We start from the raw sequence: 24,719 nt of genomic DNA on the forward strand, positions 1-24,719 counted from the left end.
AAAAAATGTATTTAATTAACGGGAATTTTGTATCACTAAAATGTATCCCTGGCAGAGAAAGTAAATTTGGGAATGACAATAAAATGGGTATAAATACATGCGGCAATTAAATGGATTGGATGGTAATGATACTTGTTAAAAATCTGACGTATAAAGTGCATACGACAATGATACGGTATATGTTTAATATAACCTCTCTATAAACAAAAATCTGAACATATTTTCACTATGCAATAGTTATGAAACTAAATAAAGATTAATTAATCATTATAATAAGAACAAAACCTAAGTTTTCATCTGATTTAAAACCTATCCATATTTAAAATCGACTCATTCAAGGCTTCAACTTGCTTACATTATACCTTTAGACTTCTATATATGTATAATGTAAGCAGGTACGGGCCAGCTTACGCGTACCTTGACTAATCCTCAGGGAGACTAGCCGCTAGCGTAACAACCCACCGCCACGGTCTCCATTTAAACCGCAGATGCATAAATGAAGAATTAAACCTAGGACCGTGCGTTTATCCACACAATGTCCAATTCTTCCTAACCATCTGGGCAACCCACAAATGGATCGGGTCTATGATGTATAATACGTCATAACTAATAAAAAATCAGAATAGTAATCTTATGTTATAGTTTTATTAATATTTATTTAGGAAAGGCTATTAGTACTTTTTCTTAGGCAATTTCTTCTGCTTTATATCAAAATAATAGAGTTAAAAATGTGATCGATTGTTACAATAAGAAAAAATTTGAATTTCACCTTGTTATTTTGTTCATATTTTTATTACAAACTGGTTTCTTCTTCGAGAAAATCTTGTGTGAGGTTAAATCTTGTGTGAGGTTTCTTTCATCATATGTATGACGAGTACTTTTGGTATTTAAAGAAAAAAAATGTGCAATTTTTTTCTCGATCTAGATGAGTAGCTCCATAGAGAAGAATTTCTAGGTCAATAATAGTAATAGAGAAAAAGAACCATGTAAGGCTGTGTGGGGCTTTTGCTCAAACACAGAACAAGGCAAAATGATAGCCTTGCCCCCATGAAATGTTAAAATTTCACCATAGTTGATGCCCAATCACGTGTTTTCATTGGCCCCCGTATTGGTACAGGGGCCATGTAGCTTGACAAAGATCCCCACTCATACTAATCAATAATAAAAAGGAGAAAAGTATCATGCTTGCTTGTATATCTCTACGCCTAGACACAAGCGGGGTGAAAAGTCCACACTGCCCGCGCCTAGATACCTCTATGCCCCTATTGGCATGCACACTAATTCAGTACCACGCAAGTGGACAAGATTTGTTATCTTGTCCTTAGGAGAAAAGAATGGTATCTGGTCATGCGCTATTGCGTTCCCGAACACAGGGTGGCAAAATGACCATCCCAATTTGCCTTGTTGGATGCTCAGGTGTGCGCTTCCATTGGCCGCCGCACAAGCATAGGGGCCACATGACCAGGTAACTTTCTCTCTCCTATAATAATAACAAAGGGGACAAGAATTTTCTGTCTACGAGAGGTCCCTACGCCCACACATAGGGCGTGCAACCCCAGGCAAGTGCATCGTAGTCATTGCACATGCCCCTAAGTCATTGGTGCAAGGGTCTCTCATGAACAAAAAACTTTGTCCTAAAAAGGAGAAAGAATGCTGCTAGGCTGCGTAGTGTATGCTAGCACCTCTTGTGTATTGAAGAATAAGCCGAGTGGTATATTCCAATGTGTTTGGTTCAGCAAATTCGGTCATTGGATGGACAAGGCACCCTATTAGATTGTTGACGTGTCAAATTTGTGGCTTATTTCAATAGGATGGTTGATGCAGTTTTATCCCCTTGTGGTGTCAATTGCAAAACCAATGGAAAAAAAAAAAATGTCGACTGGCTATGTGCATTTGTTTCCTTTTATTTTCATCAAAACTTAAAAAATGGAATCCCTATCAACTTGAAAGTTGAAAGTTGTTGGCTAATTCTATTACAATTTTTTATAGAATATAAATTGCAATATAAATCTTTTGCAGTATACACTACTATGATGTTGTAGTATTGATCCTTGGCTGAAATGAGATGAGGAAAAACTTGAAATAGATATTGAATCACCACCACAACAACTGAAGAAGCTTCGAACAGAATTGAGGTTGAGTCACACTTGTAGTGCTGTCTTTAAGGTAATTGATGCCCTTTACTGCCAAGAGTTGTTCTGCACCTCTACCTCCAAGATAAAACAACCTCCCACTAAAAGATGAGACAGTTCTTCTATTCCCTTTAAGGAGCAAAAAAGCTATAGCACAACAACCCCCTCTAACCTTACACAAGACTTAGAGAAAATAGAAGAAAGGAAAAGACTTGTATGGTTGCAAAGAGTAGAAATAGATGGAGTGTCAATGTGTGAATGTATATCTCTGCAAGGTATTTTGTTGGGTTTATCTAGACCCAAAACCAACCCTTGCACCCTCTTGGATTCCCCAAGAGTAACCTCCAACTAATGACAAGTTAATTGGAGAATAATGTCATATGGACATGAATTGGGAATTAATTCAATAAATTGAATTAATCCCAATCAATTTCTTAACTCACCTCCCCACTCATAGTAGTGACCATGAATGGATTTTAGGGCACTCATATAATGACATATAATGACATTGACCATTTACCTCCATTTGACAATAACTTATGGCATGAATTGAGAATTAATTTTATAAATGAAATTAATCCCAATCAATTTTCTTTTTCCACCTCTCCACTCATGGTAATGGCCATGAATGGACTTTAGGGCTCCCATAGGGTGTTATTGACCATTTTTCACTACCTTGACTCTAAGGGTCCCACACCATTATAAGTCATAAAACACATAAAAAAAAAAAACCTCAATATGAAACTTAATTATAAATTTATAATAAAATAAATATAAATTCTAACAAAGTTGAAAGTTATAGAAAGTCTTTTAGATTATCAAGACCTAGTGCTGATGAAAGATCCCTGTCTAATTAAAATTAGAGTAGAAGAAAAATCACATACTTAAGGTCTAAAAGAAGTTCAGGTACAAAGGCTTGAGTGGCTGGCCATCTTCTTCCCCACACAGTCAATCTTTGAATCGTGTTTGATGCATATCTAACTCTGCCATTAATTAGCCTTTGTTTAGGACTCATGGATCGAGCCTGGTTTTCCGTTGATAAGGTCCAAAGGAATTATCTGATTAGGGTCCTCTCATTGTAACATCCTCATCTTCTAACGTATTAAGGGATAAACCCCACCAAAATGCACTGCATGTATTCAAAATTTCAACAGAGATATTTTGTAAAGATGATTTATTTAATTGCTTAACACGTAATTTAATGGATTTGTTTCCTGCCAACTTGTTTCAATATTGCTTTAGGTCTACTTTTGCGACATAAATTCCCCTCCACAAGTTTATAGGCTTCAAAATTGTCTGCAATGAGGCGGTTAGTGTAGTCGGGTCTTTCCACCTGTTGGATGCTCACTACACCTCATTTCTCATTGCAAACAATTTGAACTCACAACCTTTATGTTTTTTCCATAGTTTCAAGACTCTAATGCTGCAGGAGTATCCCTTATTTCTCTAAGATTGAAGAGAAAATGAAATTAGTATCATTTAGGAGCTTTGATAAGTCTTATCAAGGTGAGACCTCTTGGGAAAGGAGGAGTGCACAATCCATCTGATGGAAAGCCCGAACAAACCAGACAATCACATCTTAGAGCTTAAATAGATAGTTGGGCTGGGCTCTATAAAACCCCAGCCCAACCCTAAGTCTTTACTGTAGGGTCGATGCCCGGCCCAGCCCTGACTGAGGGCTTGAAAAATCTTACCATGGTCTTGAGTCAAGGTGGAGCCAGCTTACCCTAATTGGTTCTGACCATGAGGCGGGGAAGTGAGACGGATGAGTTAAAGTTGGGCTGGGTTTAGCTCGGCCAGGCCTGACCCTGACTCAGGGTTAGGGTATCTCAGCCCAAGTTCTATTCAGGCTCAATGCATGTCCAAGTGGGTTTGGGCCATAGGGCCAAACTTTCACCCCTACCCTCATCAGATGAAAAGCCTTAAAAATATTGGGTTCTCTTTCAAATGTATATGTTGTGGATGCGTATATGTCTGTATTTAAATTTTATTGAGGGTATGAAAAATGGTGCGATTGTGAAACCAATGATGAGGATGTTGAACCTTAAGAGGTATTATCCACACAGTAAATATTTTGAAAGATGACTCATAGCTGACACAACTAATATTTTTCATATCTATTGTATTTCTTATGGTTGAAAATGTTTGTTTTTAATTGATTATGGTAGTTGCAAAAATATGGTCGCCAAAGGCATGAAGGAAAATTTGAATTTGAAACTTTTACCCCATTCATATTCTGACTGTAGTCGGCATAAACACGATTGATCCATCAATGAACATTTGGTCCTCTTGTTCTTCTAAATTATGAGAAATATAACTAGGAAGATGAAGGTATAAAATCAGAATGATTAATGGCAATTTGGTAAATATTGAGATTGTGTAAAATTGTATAATGACAGTTTTCGTAATTATATGATGTAGAAACATAATTGATTATGTCAGGGGCATACTATACACAAACTCTCACATTTTTCTACTCCGAAACTGGAACACTGTTACCAAACTTCAATTCTACTCTCAAAAATCATGGAATCAGGAAAATCAATTTCACTTGAAATCAATGGAATCAGGGCGAGATGATTACCAAACGGGGCCTAACCGTACTATATTGGTTTATGCTCACCCTAATTTTGGAATATTCCTGTGTGGTTACTGAAATTTTTTTGGTTAAATTTCACATAGAGGCACGAAGATAGCAATTTTGGGAATAGGGCTTGGGCCAGTCTAATCTGATCATATTCCGATCCAACTCAACTTGCAATTTTGGAAACATGGATTATTGGGCTGGAGGCTGGGGTAGGTTGAGTCCAGACTGGACAGACGCAGGCTGGGCTGGATTAAGTTGAGGATATGTATCCTCGGGATCGGCTTAGATTATAACCCGCAGGTCCGGGCCCAACCTAAACTAAAGTTGCAATTTGCAACCTTTGCCGACAGAATCCAAACAGGTAGAATTGTTCAATGAAACGGTTGGTTGCCGGTTAGTATCATGGAATTCCGCACGTGAAAGGGTACTTGTCACTTCATTAGTAGGATCTAATGGACGCCCACTTCCTATTTCCTCTTTTTCCATGTGAAAGCAATAATCTTACATTGAAAGTGATTAACCGATGTAAAAACTTATAGGCGTGTCAATCTCACGCCTATATCAATTCGATTTATAGAGCCTGACCATTTAAAGATCGGCTTATGTCTACACCAATTAACTCAAGGGGATAACGTTGTTGGTGAGCAATAAACTTGATACGAGTCGTAAACTCGGACGTCTTAAGTTCGATTCTCACTAATGACATCTTGGGCCACTCACACGGGATGTTTAGTGCTCTTCACAATTTTCAGTCTGGCTCCCTAATCGATAGTACACACTACATAATGCAAGAGGTAAGCCCAATGGCACATAATCGGTCTGGCCCATTTACTATCTCAACTCAACACGACTCGTTTAGCCCAACCATCTATATCTATATGTATGTTTTATTTTGTTTTGTTTTTACCAATTATTGAATATAATTAAGTGTAATATATTTTTTAAATTATTAAGTGATTAATAAAATATATTAAAATATCTCAATATCTAATACAATTAAAATTGTTTAAGACTCGTGTAAGACTTTATTGGTACATTATATTTTTTAAGGTTCAGTTAAGAGAAGCTCGGTTAAACCTAAAACTTGATCAAGTCCAACAAGAGACCGACCAACGAAGACTGACTCATTCCTTTAGGGCCTGTTTGTTTAGAAAGGAGCTTGGGGTGGGGATATTTACCTACTGGGTCCTATCTATTGGTGGGGTTAAAGGCAAGGAAAATAAAGTGGAAGTGAGAGAGAGAGTACGGAGGAATGAAGAAAGAGTCATCAATTGCAATGACTCCCACCCCACAAAGTCCCACCAATTTGGTAGGACTTTGGAAGGAGATGGGGTGAAAGCAACATCAGTCGGTAGGAAAACTCATTTCTCAAAATTGTCTAACGTATTTTCCATCCTATTATATCAAAACATATGATTTTACCATGCTTTTGGAAAAATAAATACAACTCTCCCATTCCTTAAATTTTACTCCCATCAAAACTCTCCTAAACAAACGGGCCCTAAATAAATACGTTATGATAAAAGGTATAAACTCGCAAAACCCAATTAAACCCGACCGATTGACACCCATAGCTAGGTACCAGAGTAACCGCTAGCTTTTGACAGAGTGCAAACAGCAGTGGAATGGGTGCCGGAGTGGGATGGCGTGGGAGATTCCATCCATCTCCCGGCTCAGAGAACCGTTTCCCGAACGATAAAGAACGCGTACAAGTAATCGGACGATGATACCATAGGTTGAACATGGATTGTTGGATCCATGGTTAACGATTAATGGTTTAAAAGGTCTGAGAACAGTTTAATATGGTGGATCGCGACGTATTGGATCATATTTTTACTCACTCCCGAGCCGTTAGTGGTCTTACGGCTCGGACATCGGAGTAGGGACCGATAATAGAAGAGTCCCTTCTTTGAGAGTAGAAGAGCAGTTAGAGGTGGTTGAACCATTCTGACTTGGGAAGATCCGTTGGCTATCTCACTGCGTCTTTTCCAGTTCTTTTTAGGCTTTGGTTGGGGATCTTTCTAGCCAATGAAAAAGCGACATCTGAGCTCTCCCGTCCCGCCTACATTCGAGGTTTCACTTTTCTTGTTGGCATACATTTGATGCTTCTCGGTGGTCGATTGCGTTTACGTGTTGGTTAAGACACTCGAAGCCACATCCTTTCCAGCATTCTTAGGGTTCCATGTCTTCCTTTGTGCCTTTTTACAACAATGATTGTTTATGTGAGAAGTCGAAGTGAGTGCGAAAATGGCGGATGTTGATATTTAATGTGTTCTTTTCTTACAGTTTCTTCTTCAATAACTTGTCTTTGAAGACCTGCTTCGATTTCTTCGGGCTGTGATTTCGCTTTAAGTTTGTCATTCTTCTGTTTCTTCTCTGATGAGTTCCTAAGGTAAACTGCTTCGGATCATTTTGTTTTTTTATTGATTTTAATCGTTTACTAACTATATTGTATTTAAAATTTGAATTTGCTATTGAGATTGTTTCTGTTATCTTAAATTGGATCTCTTGTCACTCAAGTTCGAAACTGTTTCCCTTGGGTTGATCCAGTTTTGGATTTGATGCTTCCATGTCTATTTTATTTTCAATAATCTCGCACCATCAGTATTGGTTGCTTAAGTTTAGTTAGTCTTCAAGATGGTGGGAAAACACTTCAATCGTGACTTTCTATATATGTTGAGGATAACTATTGGTTAACACAATGGTTGCGCCTTGATGAGGAAATTTACTAATTAGAGCAGTTTGAAATCTTGCAAAACGCATTTGATTAACTTCCTCTTCTTGATTTAGTAATTATTTGAATGGAGAGAGAGTGGGAGTGAAAGGGAGAATCTATGAAATAGATCATATCACTAACCTCACTTCAGTACCATGTTTGGGAGGGGTAGTTTCCTATCTGGTCTGGCTGCTGCTGAGTGAATGAAATGTACTTGTCAGTGTGAGTTGGTTCCACCTGCTCCTCTTATGTTAACATTTGGAAATACAATATCAGGGTTTTTTTTTTATTTTTAATTTTTTTTAAATAATTATTAAGTGTTGGAGGGTTCTGGTATATCTAATGGGGTTTACCAAAACTTTTCATCCATTCTATGTTATTTTCATTGCATATTTGTAAATCTTCTTCATCATGGTTGGTTTCCCTGTTGCAACCCTCCCTTCCTGTATCCTGTTTGGTTACTTATGCACATACCAATACAACATAATTTGAACACATTGAAATTTTTTTTTAGAAGTTCTATTATTTTCTGAATGTTTGCATGAAATCTTATGAACTTCACATCCAACTACCTTTCTTCTGCTGCAGTGGCCCTTTTGAACTCGCCCAGGCACAAGGAGAAAATCTAGAAGATTGCATGGTTTTCTTTGGCATAATGATACCTAAAGTTTTTCATTCGTAGTAGACACAGATGAATATCTCTGCTCTTTTAACTTCTGCTGGCATCAATATAGGCGTATGTGTGCTGCTTTTTTCACTATATTCTGTTTTAAGAAAACAACCAGGCAATGTGAGTCTCTACTTTGGTCGGAAGCTTGCTCAAGAGAAAATTAAACAGAGGGGTTCTTTCCACTTTGAGAGATTTGTTCCTTCTCCTAGCTGGATTGTTAAGGCATGGAAAACATCAGAAGAAGAGATCTTGGCAAGTGCAGGGTTAGATGCTGTGGTCTTCCTGAGGATACTTGTTTTCAGGTGATTGAAGTCTCACCTTCCTGAATATTATAGACAGTTGAAGGTGTACATAAATATTTTTTTTATTTGATCAATATATGTGTCACCTCTTACTGGTTGTGTCACTAGAGGTTACATTTGAAGGAACTAATTAAGCTGTCCAAACATTGAAAAGTTGTACAGTTTCATTATCATATATCTGACTGATTAGGATCGTTTTGTTTCCAAACTATTGGTGGAACTTATTTCAAGTGTACAGCGAGATGGTTTTCACTTTTCATCATCCTGGATTTTGTTACCCATCGACATACTGATAACATTAGCAATGGACTTTTTTTCCAGCCAGTAGTTAATAATTTTTATATGATTCTTCTTCTAAAGACTCTAACAAGTTCTGTATTTGAACAAGTCCGTGATGGTTTTTTTCCATGACTGGGTTTGAAGGGTTCTGATGTAGGTGCCTGTTGGATGCAGAATTTGGTATATTTCTCATTTAGTGAGACTAAGGGATTAAAATTTTAAATGTTTGGTGTAATGCAGCTTGGAAGTCTTTCCATGCTAAGTCATGAGATATTTGATTGGTTTTTTGTTTTGGGAGACCCAGACATTTTCTGGGATATGAATCACAACAAATCACAACAATTAAGAAATGACTTATCTTCCGATCAATGATTCAAACTAATTTCTTAATGAACTCTGGAAATAAACTTTCTACTGAGCGGGGGTAAGTGAGGGTTGTAGGGTAGATGAGTCAGGTCTAAGCATATCATTCTCTAATATGAACTTGAAGTTTACTTTGTATTTTAAGGAAAGAGGAAATGGCATTGGTAACAAAATTGATTATGTAAGTTAACAGAGTGCTGTAGATAGTGGAAAGTAAGTTGTGGCTGATGATGGAATCGGGTATAACATACCTGGTTAACCCTGCACAGATTCAATTCCACCTTTAATAGGTACTTGTTTAGTTGGTTTTTCCAACTACCGGAAGGCCATAATACACAATCAATGTAATTTTTTCTTTTCTACAATTTTCAAGTTGTCTTACTTGACTCTTCCCATTATGTAAGAGCAATGCATGTGCGTGTGTCAGGACTCAGAAATGTTTCTTGAGAATTCTGTAAGACTGACTATTATACCTTATGGAGGGGATTTATGATTTTGAGTGGATTTTTGTACATGTTGGCACATTTGTTTTTTTGCATTGTAATGTTCTCTTAGTTTCTGCTTGTAGCTCTACTGGTCTGAAATGTTACTGACATGGCTACTAATTAATTTTCTGCAGTATTCGAATATTCTCCATTGCTGCTGTCATTTGCATGCTACTAGTTCTTCCATTAAATTATCATGGGCAAGAAATGCATCATAAGAAAATTCCTTCTGAGTCTCTGGATGTATTTACCATTGGGAATGTCGAGGAAGGATCACGATGGTATGCTTAAAGTTACTGCAAATGATTGATCATCAAGCTGTGGCTGTTTCCCTAGAGTTCTAATTTTCATTCAAGCTTCTTGTGTTCATATGTTTCTTTATTGCTTTAATTTTTCAAGATGAGACAAATATTTCCCGTCGTCTTGAGATGATTGCTGCTATATGAAAAGTCCAGGCCTTGACCCTTTGCGGCTTGGTTTCGCAGTATGCCATGATTTAGATGTTTTTAAATGGATGACAATGAATGAATCTCAATGGGAACATTTGACAGAAAGGCAGATTGGCAGAATATATCCTCCTCAAATGGCTCATACAGCCTGCTGTGAATATGTTGTTCATGCATCCTGAAATGGGCTCAGTTTTCTTTGGGACAGTTGAAAATTGTTCTTATATCGGGAAACCACTTAAGAAGAGGACTATGTTCCCTAAATGATGGATTCTGGAGATAGAGTGTGGGGCGGAGCGGATGGTTGCCATACAAATGATTTCTGTAATGACTCAGAGTGATACCTAGCAGAACCAGCCATGATAACATGGTTCTGATTTCAATGTTAAAACCAGTACCAAAACAGGATCAAATATGGAGTGAAAATATCCAGTTTTGAGAGAAATGCATGATCAAGATGAACTAATCAGACCACTGAGAAATTCTGTTCGAGTGCTCCTTTCTGTGGGTAGAATTTTCGCTGAAAATCTCTGCAAGATCCAATGGCCGGGTCTGAAGTTATGGAGAACTCCTAATGACACTGGTATAGGTCAAAATCAGTCAAACTAGGAATTGGATACATGATCTGATCACAGATTTGACATGCCTAACAGAAACTCAACTTATACTATTGATTTCAGACATAATAGATCAATAAACATGTGTACTAGAATGGCCTTCAAAGTTCAAACTAGAAAGAACCAAATCCCACCTGGAGTAGGACTATAGCAATCACGCAACAGATTCAGAAATTGGCAATAGAATAGTGTTTAGAATACTGACCTTTGGAGATTTCTGAAATTAAAACATGAATCAGACATGTAGAAAGCCTTGATTCTAGCTGTCCTCATGAGAGTAGGAAAGCCTTTATCACAGGAACTAGATTTGAAATTGATTCGAGGAAATTGAAGAACAGAAAACAGTATTAATAACCTTCAGACGAACATCAAAGAACAGAAGAACAGTACGTGGGCTCCTCACCTCAAGGTATGGATTGGATTCACCACCAACCCACTTGTTGAATCACAATAGAACCAAAAGCAAAAGCCAAGCTTTACTCATCATTTTCAGGTACAATTCTTGCCCCCCTTACAAACTTATGTAGAAAACTTAAAAATCAGACTTCAGTACTAAAGGGAAAGGTGTAGCCCATCCTTAACTAATAAGGTAACCTAAATTGACTAGGAAACCAAAATAATAAAGGAAACTGACTCAAAACAGGATTAAATATGTAGAATCCTAATTTATCCTAACTGAAGCAATTGCTAACAATTAAAATAAAGAAATAAAGACACTTAACTGACTAATCCCATATGCCTAGCCTTTACCCATATTATAGGCACATTATAGTGGTTCATTATAAAGAAAACCCGTTGGATCAAAGGCCTAAAACATACATCACCCAACCCAATTTTATTTCCAATAAAATAAGCCCATTTAGGTGATTTAACTGCATCACATGGGGCACCTAGAATTTCCTACCTAGAATTTCCTTAGCTCTATCATAATGAGCCACCTTAGGAACCACCTAGCCTCAATTGGTTGGGTCCTAATAAATAAGTTAAAGATAGCACTTGTAGGTATACATATTGACATTATACACATGTAATTCTTATGCTAACTTAACACTTTCTTAATTTTACACCAAAGAAATAAAAAATAAAAAAATAAATAAAATTGAAAGCTGTAAGCTGGTGCAAGTGCCAACTCACAGGGCTTTGGGAGGGAAGAATCAGTTCTAACCTTCATCATTTTTTGCACTAAGTGGCCTCCTTCAATCCTAAGACACACCCTCATCTTCATGTTGGCAGCCCAAACTTTTACCATTGCAAAAAAGATTTCATCACAAATTGGTCTAGTTCTCTCTCTATCAAAATCTACTGTGCTGTAAGCCTGTAACTTGTAACCAGCCGTATAAGCATGGTTTGAAGTATCTCTGATATGATACGATTCCCTCTGATACGTATCTTAAATTTGTCTGACCAATATGGTGACCAATACTAATACTTTGATCCTTGATCTTTAGCATAATTTAGCGTATCTCCGATACGATACGATACCCTCTGATATGCATCTTAAATTGAGTTGATTGATACGGCGACCAATGTCGATGCTTTAATCCTTGCATATAAGGATAATTTATTTAAACTCCTGCCATATTTCTCCTCCTTTGAGTGGTTTTGTTACTTGGTTGAGTCCTCTACTGCTTGGTTATGAAATTCTTCCTCCACCTGCCCATTTTGCATCTAGTTCAAATAATATGTGTTTCCATCATAGTTGTCATGGCACCTAGGCGAACCAAGGTGGTCGAGGGAGGAAAAATTTAAGGATACACTAGTAAGGCGCCTCCAGGAAAACCTGCCTAGACGCCTAGGTAATGCCTTGGCAACTATGGTTGCCATCCATTATACATTGCATATTTTGGCAGATTTATATCATACTTGTCATCCACCTGCTCAAAATGTTGATACATGCCATACCTTCCATTTTCATACTTTGATTGATAATTTGGTATGCATGTTGTATATTATACTTGGAATAATATTTATTTTGCATGGGTGTACTTGTTCTTGATTTGTTTAATTTGATTTTCCTTATTTGGTGTTACTGTTTCAGGCTTTGGGCCCATTGTCTTGCATTGTACATCATCTCTTGTTCAGCTTGCATTCTTCTTTATTTTGTAAGCATGCCTTCTGTTTTTTCTTGAATTTTATTTTGTATATTCTGGGTCAAGTTTGTTTGGTTGGCACGAAAGTAAGCTTATCTGGTGATCCCAAAATTTTGTCACATGTCATGTTAGATGCGGCTCAAATTTGGTTGATAGATAGACCCAAGTTCCCCTGCCACCTATAAAGTTTCAGCCCAGTTGGGGTTGATAAAGTGGCAAAATATAGCATTGAAAATCCAGGTCTACAGGATGACTGGGGGAGGGTTGTGCCAATACATGGACAGCTGAATATAGTTGGGTGCATTGACATAGATGTGATGGGGTAGCCTTAGGGAGAGAAGGAAATCGCACAAAGAGGGGGAAGGGGAATCACACAACGCACGAATTCACTACTTTTAAATCAAATTCACTCTAATCTCAAACATTGAGTTTATGCAAGTATTTAAAAGAAATTAAAATGGCTCTCCTACTTAGACTCTAACACTGAAATTGACTCCTACTTAGACCCCAAAACTGAAATTGACTCCTACTTACCTTACGTATCCTATCCCAAAACAAGTATGATAAAATAAAAGGCATACTATTAACTAAACTACTACCAGCCCTTGTTGGACCAAAAACCTGAGCTGGACCGGTTCTTCTTGGCCCTTGGCTTCCACAGCCAGTCCTGCTGGTCCAACCAGGTAAGTGCAGCTGTATCTACATCAAGATGGGAGGGCATTGATTGAATTTTTGTTTGGATTTTGACATGGCCAATCCAGACATTTCCCTTTCTAATTTCTATAGTGATCGGAATCACCATATTATCCTGTAAAATGGAAGAATCATATGGGCAACCAGATAAGCTTATCTAGTTGGGCCTGAAGTGGCAATTTTTCTGTTTCGTTTTTGAAATGCTTGAATGATGCTAGAATTTTATTTTTATTTCTTTTTGCTGCTTTAGGAGTACAAGAGAATTGCTAAAATGAGGTTGGAATATATTTCTCGATCTTCTTCCAGCCCAAGTCAATTTTCAGTTCTTGTCCGTTCCATCCCAAGGTCTCCAGAAGAATCATACAGTGATTTAGTGAGGAATTTCTTCACAAAATATCATGCATCAAGCTACCTATCACACCAAATGGTTTATCGGTCTGGAACAGTTCAGAAACTGATGGTATGCAATTGTGGAAGGTTCTATTAGTGTTTATTTTGAGGGCTACGTTAGTTGTTTATGCTATGTACTTGTGTTGCTAATTTTGTCTTTTTTCATTATTTCTTACTTTTCCTGATATTCCTTTGAATATTTCACTATTATAAGCATGGCAATGGGTCATGCCTGGTTGTGTTTATGTCAGGTTGGCATGTCTTTCAAAGTTTCCTTGACTTGAAATGTAAATTTTGATGAGTTGGACTCTTGAGAAGAATTTAAATGGCTTTAGAGAATGTATGGATCTTGAACAGAGTTGTTGTAATTGCTAAATTGAGTGCCAACCTTTTCTTTGGATCCATGCATTAGTAAGTACTTAAGTTTTACGTGCTTCTATTTATAGCTTATTTAGCGACTAACAAGGTTAAGGTGCACTATTGCAACATGTTGGTCACAGGTTCAAAACCTGGATACAACCTCTTCTACAAAGCAGGGGGTAAGGCTGCGTATAACTTGCCCCTCCCAGACCTCGCAGTAGTGGGAGCCTTGTGCACTGGGTTGCTCTTTTTTTTTTTTTTTTTTAGCGACTAACAATGTTACATTATCTTCTAAAAGTTTGCATGCATATATTGAACATGAGGCGCATCCAGTTGTATATCTACCTATGCACAATATCTCTTAAATTTGTTTTGCTGGAACTTCAACTGTAGATCATGGATGACACTAGTGAGTAATGGTTTAGTTTAGTCTTAAGGGTGTAAAGGATTAGGGAGGCAAAGAGGACATGAGTTAAGGAAGTGAAGCAGGAATTCATTGGGTTCTGATAAGTTTGGTTTTGGATTTTATATTATATTGTTAGAGAAATGGGTAACTTATGGTTATGTATCATTGTTTTTTTTCCCGCTGTGGCACTTTTGCTTCTATGGTGGGTTGCGGGACAAACATCGTTATAAATTTTCCAAGTTGCCAAGAAATAGTTCCTTTGCACGAGTAAGAAACCGATGTATTTCCACTGGTTGCTCTCATTCCGTATATGAGTTCTTTCAAATTTCTCGTATTGTTTTTTGTGGATTAGCATCTCAAGGTCCTTTGATGGGCATAAAGAAATTGTCTTGGGTGAAAACTATGATTCATTCTGGAGTATAGAATAGGTTAAAGCAACATATAGAATTCGACCGAAATCTCCGGCTAGTTACCTTAACCCGAAATCTCTCCAAATAGACCTTGATATGCACTAGGACAAAGCCAGCGTGGGTACTAAGATTGGACCATAGATACTATGCGCAATCGTCGTAGTTAGCAGCCCCGTGTCAAGGTCATCCTTGATATTGTTACTATCATCAATAAAATAGCCTTTAGGCTTGTCATCCAGGAACTTGTTTGGAAATACTGTAATGAAAGGAACATAGGAGTTTGTTGCTAGTGACTTGACAAAAATATGTTCTTCCAGTTCCTATAGAACCTATCATTAAAATACCCCTAAAGGGGGATAGGGCTAAGTGAAGCAAAAATGGGTTTGAATAAGATGGGAAAGAAAACTATTAGCCATACACGAGGTTCTTTGATGAAGCAGGGAGAAGGCCTGTTAATATAAGCAACTAGCAGGGATGCACATTTTCATCAAAGCCCATGACCACCTAAACAAAAGTCTCTCTTTCTCGTCGGCCTTGCACCGGGAAAGACTGAAAAAGGAATAATACTTTACACCCGCAGAGATATATTAACGCCTACTGACCCTATACTTTCTTCCCATGAAACAATCTGCGATTGCCTCACCACTCACAACAACATCTAGGCCCGTACATCCTGTCAACACCGGTATCTGCCTGATATTCTGAATGTTTAGTAACGCTTCATTTTTCATACAAAATGACCTTTAAAGATGTCGATTTGCGAGGATCTGTATTTATGCTAGCCAAACTTTCTACCGCAGTGGACCCCAAAGCCAATGTCTCAGGTTAGTGGGTTAAATTTTGACTCAACTTCAACCTCGTGAGAGATTTACACTACCTGTCTTCAAGAATAATGATGCTAACTATCCTTCCAGCAATCAGCATATTTGCTTCCCTGGGCCGATGCTTTCGCAATTCATCACTCGTTTGTGGCAGAGCATTTAGCAATGCCAGCCTAGTGAGGCTGGTTGTCTGGGGACAGATGTTAGCAAGGCCTAATGGGCTTGCTTCTCATGAGATTGGGTGAGGGAATCGGAAAGGGGCTCCCTGAATCTCTCAGATCCTCGTCCTATCCGATAAAATTTCGGTTCGATTTGACCGCATTAGTGCATAACGAAGCATTTCTCTATAGGGCGGACAGAGAGCATCATCTACTTGGGTTGGTAAGACTGCCCTTGCTTGGTGTTAACAGGAAGAATGGGAGAATGCTTGTGTGCCTTTAACTAATCACACAAGTCCCCTATTTATAATATAAAATCATGACAGAGTCATGATAGGAGTACAAAATAGAAAATATAAAGTATTTACAAGTATACCCCCATCCAGCCGCAACACTTTAATTTGGGTCGGTGGAGGGGGGAAAGCCCTAGGGGCACACTAATCCTTATTCTAACACTTCCCCTCAAGTTGGTGTATAGATGTCACATATGCCCAACTTGACTAAACTAGGATGAAATAGCTTTCCAACCAGCCCTTTAGTGAACACATCAGCTAATTGATCACTAGATTTCGCAAAAGGAACATAAATCAAACCAGCATCCAACTTCTTTGTCTATCAATCTCCACGTGTTTGGTTTGGTCATGCTATACTGGATTATGAGCAATACTGATAGCAGCATTGTTATCACAGTAAAGCATCACAGGAAGACGAACAGGTACACCAATATCATCTAAAAGTGTACGCAACCATAGTAACTCACAAATCCCCTGTGCTACGGTCGGCTTCAACACTAAATCTATCCACCACATTCTACTTCTTGCTGCGCCAAGTGACAAGATTCCCTACTACAAAGGTACAATAACCAGAGATAGACTTTCTACCAGGTGAACCAGCCCAATTAACATCTGTATAAGCTTCAACTCGGAGGTGATCATGAGGAGATAAGAGGATCCCTTTTCCTGGAGCTCTGACTTCAAGTGTTATAAGTTATGCATCACAACTTCCATATGAGAGGAATAGGGATCATGCATAAACTGACTGACCAAACTCATAGCCATAATGGTGTCAGGTCATGTATGTGAGAGATATATCAGTTTTCCTACCAACCGTTGGTAGCGGCCTTTGTTAACTTGTTTACCCTCATTTTCTTTAAGCGGGCTACTAGATTCCATAGGAATATCATAAGGATAACAACCCAACATACCTGTCTTGGACAGCAAAACAAGGATGTACTTCCTTTGAGAAAGAAATATGCCTTTTGAGGACCTAGTAACTTCAATCCCAAGAAAATACCTTAATTATCCAAGATCTCTTTATCTTAAATTCTTTGCCCAAAAAACCCTTTGAGATGATCAATATCAGTGCTATCATTTCCTGTTACCACGATGTCATCCACATAGACAATGAGATAGTAACTTTTTTACTACCTCTTTATGAACAATGTGACTAGCGTTATTTTGCTTATAACCCACAGATGTCATAGCCTTGTGAAATCTTCCAAACCATGCTCTAAGTGACCGCTTCAAACCACAGAGAACACTCTTCAACTTACAGACCTTGCCCTGAGTTCTTGTGCTAGAGAAACCTGGTGGAATTTCCATATAAACTTTATCGAGCTCTCTATGGAGGAAAACATTCTTTAATCAAGTTGTTGGAGCTCCCATCCTAGGTTCACAACACATGAGAGTAACACTCGCATAGAGGTCAACTTGGTAACTGGTACAAATGTCTCCCAGTAGTCGATTCCACAAGTCTGAGTGAACCCTTTATCCACAAGCCTTGCCTTGTATCTGTTAACAGAACCATCGAACTTTTGTTTTACCACAAACACCCACTTACAGCCAACAGGTCTTTTCCTAGGTGGAAGAGTCATAAGTTTCCATGTAGCATTCCTTTTTAAGGCATCCATTTCTTCCTCCATTGTGGCCTTCCATTTTTTTTTTTCTACAAGAGCTTCTTGCCAATTTTTAGGGACAGAAGTAGACGAAAGAGAAGACACAAAAGTACGATAGGAGGGAGAAAGGGAATTATATGAAACAACATGAGATATAGGGTGTTGAGTACAAGTCCTAGTGCTTTTTTTTAGGGCAATAGGTTGGTCAGAAGGAGAGAATATACCTGAAGTATGAGGCTTAGTCGGTTCTGGATCCAGCTGGCGAAGGGATGTGTAAAGCTGCTGTAGTAGTGGTGATGGTCTGAAGTTGCTTATTTCTAGTATGTCTGCTACTATAAACTTGAAGAGTGGAGTCATCAAGTTGTCTTCGGAATTCACCAGTGGTTCTCTGAATTGGAGTCATCTCCCCCTGAGTTGGAATATAGGTTCTACCCCCTCACTATCCTGTGGAGCATGAGGATTCTGAGGTGAAGATGATGGGTATACTGGTAGAGCAAGCAGATTCAGAGTCATATCTTCTTCACTAATAACTTTAGACTCCCCTTGAAGAAGTGACGATGAGTTGACCAATAAATTCATGAAACACAACATCCATTGTTACTATTGTACGCTGGGTAGGGGGGATGGTAACACTTGTATATTTTCTGTGTTATAGAGTAACCCAGAAAGATACAGTTAGTACTTTGAGGTTCTAGTTTTCCTAGTGAATGATGATCCCTAGTATAACAGGCACACCCAAAAGTCTTTGGAGGAACCAGGAAGGATGTAGTCCCTTGAAGAACCTCAACAGGAGTTCGAGAGTTGAGGACACGATTTGGCATATGATTGATTAGGTAGGCTGCTGTGAGGACTGAGGATAACATCACTCCAATATTGAGATGGAACTTGTCTAGCAAACATTATGGCTCGAGCAATATCCAGCAAGTGCCTATTCTTACGTTCAGCCACCCCATTCTAAGCAGGAGTGTCAATACAGCTTGTCTGATGAATCCCATGATCAGCTAGGCATTTTTTAAACTGACCCTCCATGAACTCTTTTCCATTATCACAACGCAAAATATTTAGAGTTCCATTGAATTAAGTCTGAATCATTTTATGGAACTGCTAAAAACAACAGAACAATTCACTTTTGTGTTGCATCATGTAAATCTAAGTAGTTCTAGAGTAACAATTAATAAAGGACAAGAACCACCTTTTCCCAAAAATAGATGTCTGACGAGATGGACCCCATATATCAGAGTGAACCAAATAAAAAATAGAAGAGATTTTTTTATTTAAAGGTAAATAACTGGCATGAGTCTGTTTAGCCAGAGTACAAGCCTCACAAAAGAGTTCATCCCTAGTACATGATTGGGTCTTTAACTAAATATGGAAATAAAAGAGAGGTCCCAATGGTGGGTGTCCGAAATGACAGTGCCATTGATTCAATTCAGAAGAAGCAAAGTGTAGTTGATGAGGAGTTGATGTTGCAACCGTAGGTAGACAACCATCATCAAGCAAATAAAGACCACCTTGCACTTTACCACATCGAATCGTCTTCCCCGTTACCAGGACTTGAAAAATGCAATGGGAAGGAAAAAATGTTACTTTACAATTTAGGTCTTTAGTAAGACTACTAATGGATAACAAATTAGTAGTAAAATTAGGGATATGTAAAACTGAAGACAGAGGTATAGAAAAATAACACTTAATAGAACTCTTTCCGGAGAAGGATAATAGGGTGCCATCTCCTACCCTAACTTCATCTCTGCCTACGGTGGGTGAATACTGGTGAAATAAATTGGAGGATCATGTGATTAGTGGCACCAGAGTCAATGATCTAGGGAGTGGAGACGACTGATGCATAATGACCACCAAATAAAATACCAAAGTGAGCAACATTGGAACCTGAAAGGACTGAATTGGCAGGAGTTGAAGAATTGGAAGTCTTAAGCATATGTCTGAAAGCCTAGAGTTTCTCTTGGGAGAGTCCTATATTAGTTGCACTTGCAGGTGGAGTGTCCATAGTCTCATCCTGATAGGCTTTAGTTTTGGATCGACCCCTAGCACGCTTTGCCTCATAATCAATAGGTTTTCCATAGAGCTTCCAACAATTGGCCTTGGTATGGTATGGTTTGTGGCAGTGTTCACATTTAACAACCTCTTTGGTAGTATCACCAGTTCGATTTGCTCCCTCAGAGGTATAATGGATCCAGTTTGTAGGGCTGATTTTTCAGTAGTAGGAGTATGTAGCATAGAGTTACGGCGACATTCCTCTGTACAAACCATAGCAATGGACTGTTCCAGTGTAGGGAAGGGAGCTCTACTAAGTATCTGAACACGAATCTGATCATATTTGACATTCAAACCTGCCAAGAAATCATATATCCTAATTTTGTCCACATGTTTGGTGTTAGCAGTACTATCTTCAACACTTTGGGGATGATAATCTGCAAAGTGATCCAATTCGTACCATAAAGTTCGAAATTCTGCATAATATTTGGACACATAGAGTTCCTGCTGGGTAGTGGTACAAACCTTCTTGCTAAGATCAAGTACTTGAGCATCATTCCCTAGTTACCTATAAGTTTCCTTGGCAGCAGGCTAGTAGCCCAAGAAGTAGTATCTAATAGAAAAAATCCTTGAGAAATAGATTGATGAATAGAACTAATCAAGTAAGACATTACCAAGGAGTCAATAATGACCCATTTATCCTGAGGGTACCCTCACCAGAGGGTTTCTTTAATTTCCCTGTAATGCGTCTAGTGAGACCTCTACTAGCAATGTTAAGATATGTAGATCTGGACCAGATGAGGTAATTAGTTTCCTCCAATTTCACAGAGTTAGTCCCAAAAGGCATGTAGTCATTGCGACTTTGTCCATCAGACCCAGAGGTTACAGTAGTTACTTCAGACATATAATTGAACTATTACAAAATTGATAATGAGAGAGAGAAATACCAAATCTTCAAAATCAATCGTTAGAAAGTGTCTATACTTGGATCAAATTGCCCAGTAAGGGTAGTGAAGTACTTCAAATAATATCAGGCTTGATGAAGAACTGTTGAGATAATCAAAGAAGAGGGGAGATTTGATACAAAGACTTGGCAGATGGGGCCACAAGTCTGGTCGATCTCCTAAAAGATTCATCCAATTATGAGGAGGGAGTCCCAAAAACTGATTTTGTCAGGGTTTTGGAGGAAAACCCTTTTTTTGTACAAAATCGATTTGTGTAGATCTTGATCTCGCGGATAATGATGAGTCCTTCCAGGTAGCTATACTTGATCTTCAAGAGGTATAGGTGTGCTCCTTAAAGAGGAAGAAACCACACTCCATAAAATATAACAAATCGTAGAGGAGAACCCAAATTTTCTTACAAGAGTTTTTGGTGTTTTAGTTCATGAGGTAGGGTATATGACAGCCACTAGATTCAATCACCTCATTAGTGCTGCCCTGTGGTAGGTTAATGGTGTTGTTTTATGGTTGTCTTTGTTGGCAACCCAGCCATGTGGCAGTGATGACGTGGCCAGTTTGGGTGACATGGATGGAAATGACGACATGGTAGTGTCCAGTGTCACCGATGAGATAACAGAGCTACTTGGTATGCATAGAATGGTTTGATACATCTTTAGTATATGGTGCGGGTTTCTGGGTCAAAACTGACAAAATTGGACTATTTATGCTCTGGGGCATTTTCGGCAGTGAAAATTACATTTTTGGAAGATCGTTTCTTCATAAAAAATATAGATTGTAATTTATCTAGTCCAGTGCATTTGATTTTGTCGCATTCCGATACCATATGAAGAAGTTACGACATTTGTGGCAGTCGAGGGCAGTTTCGGCATTGAAGATGATTTTTTTAAAGGAAGTGTTCTCCATGTAACAATACGAAAAAAATCCAATCTTTCCAATGGTTCTGATTTCATCGCGTTTCGATTCTGTATGAGAAAGATTCGTCATTGGAAAGGTCTAGGGGCATTTTGGTCTTTTTACATGGCTGAGTCAGATGATTGAGTCTTCTGAAAAGTCGTAGAGCGTCCAGTTGCGGTTCCAACACACTTTGTTTCATCTCGATCGAATATCGTATGAAAAAGTTATAAGTGTTTCCGTAAAGCCGGTTCGAAAATCCAAACCGAAAATTCATTAGTATGCTCTCAGTGTTGGGTGGATTTTTCGGAATTTATTTTTGAAATTTGAAGGGCTTTTATGTTATTTTGAGATTTTGAGGTCTTAGTTGATAAGGGGTGTTTAGCAGTGGAAATATGAAGGCAGGGGCTTATGTGTATATAAGAGAATCAGAGAGATCCTTAATACACGGCTCAAATTGAGCCACGTCGGTCAGATTCAGATCTGACGGTTCGTGCAAGAGCTTGCGTTGAAGATGCTTACTCGAGGCTTGTCATTGGTGGAGTGTAGTAGATATGATGGTGTGGCGCCTCACCATATTGAGTCTTGATTGTGTGTAACGCATGTGCATAGAATCTATAAAGAGATTCTCCATATCTTGATCTGAGCCAATCATATCAGATCGGTTCCGATCTAATGGTCAAGATCGATGGGAGCTTTCTTAAAGTTAACCGACAGCGTACCGTGAAACTCGTTACACCAACCAATCGGTGATCGACAACGCGTTTGACAATGTCAGCGCGTACGTCATGATGACGTCATAGAGATTCAAAACCTATGGTTTAGATCTATTGTCTGTTGGTTTAATCGGACGGCTCAGATTATTAGATGCTCTTTGATGAGATCTATGGCCAGATTTGCGCCCTTGTTGCACGTGCCGCCAGTGTATCCTACGCCGCTCCTCCGAAGATTTCATTTATGGCTTTCTGGTTAGCCCAACTTCAAAGGGCTATATCTCCCTCATCCTAACTCTGATTTGGGTGATTCAAGTTGGAGATTCTTCATCTCTCCGAGCTCTACATGCTTAAGGGAAGAAAACGAAGAGGAGAGTTGCAGAGGTAGCCGAATATTTGAGTTGAAGCTCAAAGAAGCCTTAGGCTTTGAATGCAAAACCTATAGTCTCTTGTACTTGATCCATAGCCTCCATTAGAGACTTGGGAAGCTGCTGGAAGGCAAGGCAGCAAGCTTCATTGGTGGTAGCTAAGAAAAGGGAAGAGAAAAGAGGAGGAAGAAGAAAGGAAAAAGAGAGAAGAAACCCATTCATGCTTGTGTGAGCCATTGTTGAGCCATTAGAGCTCTAACAAAGGAAGAGAGGAAGTGGAAAGAAAGAAGAAAGAAGAAAGAAGATGAGAGGTGGTGTGCCTTGATGAAGCTAGGGTGAGCTTCCACAAAGGAGGAAAGAAAAAAAAAGGAAAGGAAAGGAAAGAAAAGAAAGAGAGGAAAAGAAGAGAGAAAGTATCTGTATCACACACTCACTGCCAGAGTGTTTCAGACATAGACTAATTCGGATTCTACAGTGCACTTGAACATTCCAATTTCTTCATCAACTTAGGGGAGATTGAAGATTCTAGTGGACCATCAGAGTTCCCGGTCCCATCTTCGGAAACCAGTGATCAGAGACATTACAGAGTTGTAAGTTATTCTACACTCATTGACTGCGCTTTTGATTTACTGTATTTCCATTGTTTGCTTAGCTAGGTTATATTGCCATAGACCTATGTTATGTGAGATATCATTGTAGGGAATTGTTATAAGCCCGACCTTATCTATGTAATTGGTGTTCAGTGGATGCTGGACATAGGGACAGTGTGTTCCTTGGTAGTTACCACTACCTAAACATATCTGCCATGGGTGTGGCCTCTCAGGTTATTCTGGGAAATTGGGGTGAAGACCTAGCCTTTGTAAGTCAAGGGTGGAAACTGGGAATGTGTTCCCTTGGCTGTGGGTGCAGTCATAATTAGTATTGAGTAATTGCTGAGCTCGACAGTGGGTATTACTCCGTACATGTAGGCAACTGGCCGAAGCACGTATTTCTTGTGTTGTGATTGTGCATGCTAGTATTGTATTGTGGATTGGAGTGTGTGCCTGCAGGATGGGTGTGTACATCTGGTAGACCTGACCATTTGGTGGTGCAGTGTGGATGTACATACGACTATGTGTATGTGATAGTAATTGCCGTGTGGGGTCTGTGAGTCAACTCTCAGCAGCAATACATATTATGTGAGTAACTTCGTGCAACAGTGAGAGTTATCAATAGTTCACATAGTAGCTCTGGGTAATATCAGTAGACTGTGATTGAGAGTGAGCCACATCAGCTAGTGACCTGGTAAAGAACCATCTGAGGAAAAGTTTTTGGACACACTGATTCACCCCCCCTCTCAGTGTCATCCGGGACCCAACAAATGGGACAAATGTAGGATAAGATGGAGGCTAATAAAGGTAATGGAAGGAAAGGTGAAGGTCCGCTTTCTTGAAGGAGAAGGGGCTGGAAACTGAAAACCTAGATCAGAAATTAGGCTTTGATACCATGTTAACAGGAAGAATGGGAGAATGTTGTGTCTTTAATTGATCACACAATTCCCCTATTTATAATATAAAATCATGATAGAGTCATGATAGTCATGATATGAGTACAGAACAAAAAAATATAAGGTATTGACAAGTATACCCCCATCCAGCCGCCCCACTCTAATTAGGGTCGGTGGAGGGGGGAAAGCCCTAATGTGCCCTTGCAACACACTAATCCTTATTCTAACAGTTGGTTTCGCTTCCTTACTTACCCCAAGCCCTCACTTGACGTATTTTAGCTTGAAGATCTCAATTAGTTTGAGCAAGGAACCTTTTTATGAAGGATAGACCATTATAACGAGCTATCCTTCTAGTAATCGGCAAACCTCTTGGCTATCTCTGCACCCCTACCTCCTTTATCATTGAGCGGTCATTTAGGGGCCTTAGCTGGTGATCCGGGCTGTTTCCCTCTCGATGATGAAGCTTATCCCCCATTGTCTCACTGGCT

General features: G+C 38.9%; 1 protein-coding gene across 3 annotated transcripts in view; it reads left to right on the plus strand.

Annotated features, from left to right (window-relative positions):
• The first annotated feature begins 6,649 nt into the window (after positions 1-6,649).
• Positions 6,650-24,719, plus strand: part of LOC122070273 (CSC1-like protein RXW8) — a 33,973-nt gene continuing 15,903 nt past the window's right edge. Inside the window, exons 1-6 of one of the 3 annotated variants that reach the window (XM_042634406.1) lie at positions 6,652-6,896; positions 7,006-7,111; positions 8,024-8,407; positions 9,669-9,815; positions 12,636-12,699; positions 13,631-13,840. In XM_042634406.1, the coding sequence (XP_042490340.1) occupies positions 8,127-8,407; positions 9,669-9,815; positions 12,636-12,699; positions 13,631-13,840 (702 nt within the window). In that variant the 5' untranslated portion in view covers positions 6,652-6,896; positions 7,006-7,111; positions 8,024-8,126. Of the gene's footprint in view, positions 7,112-8,023; positions 8,408-9,668; positions 9,816-12,635; positions 12,700-13,630; positions 13,841-24,719 lie in introns of all 3 variants that reach the window. The other 2 variants (XM_042634412.1, XM_042634400.1) reach the window with 2 other exon arrangements.

Source organism: Macadamia integrifolia, chromosome 2, assembly GCF_013358625.1.
Source record: "Macadamia integrifolia cultivar HAES 741 chromosome 2, SCU_Mint_v3, whole genome shotgun sequence".
Classification (NCBI taxonomy): Eukaryota; Viridiplantae; Streptophyta; class Magnoliopsida; order Proteales; family Proteaceae; genus Macadamia; species Macadamia integrifolia.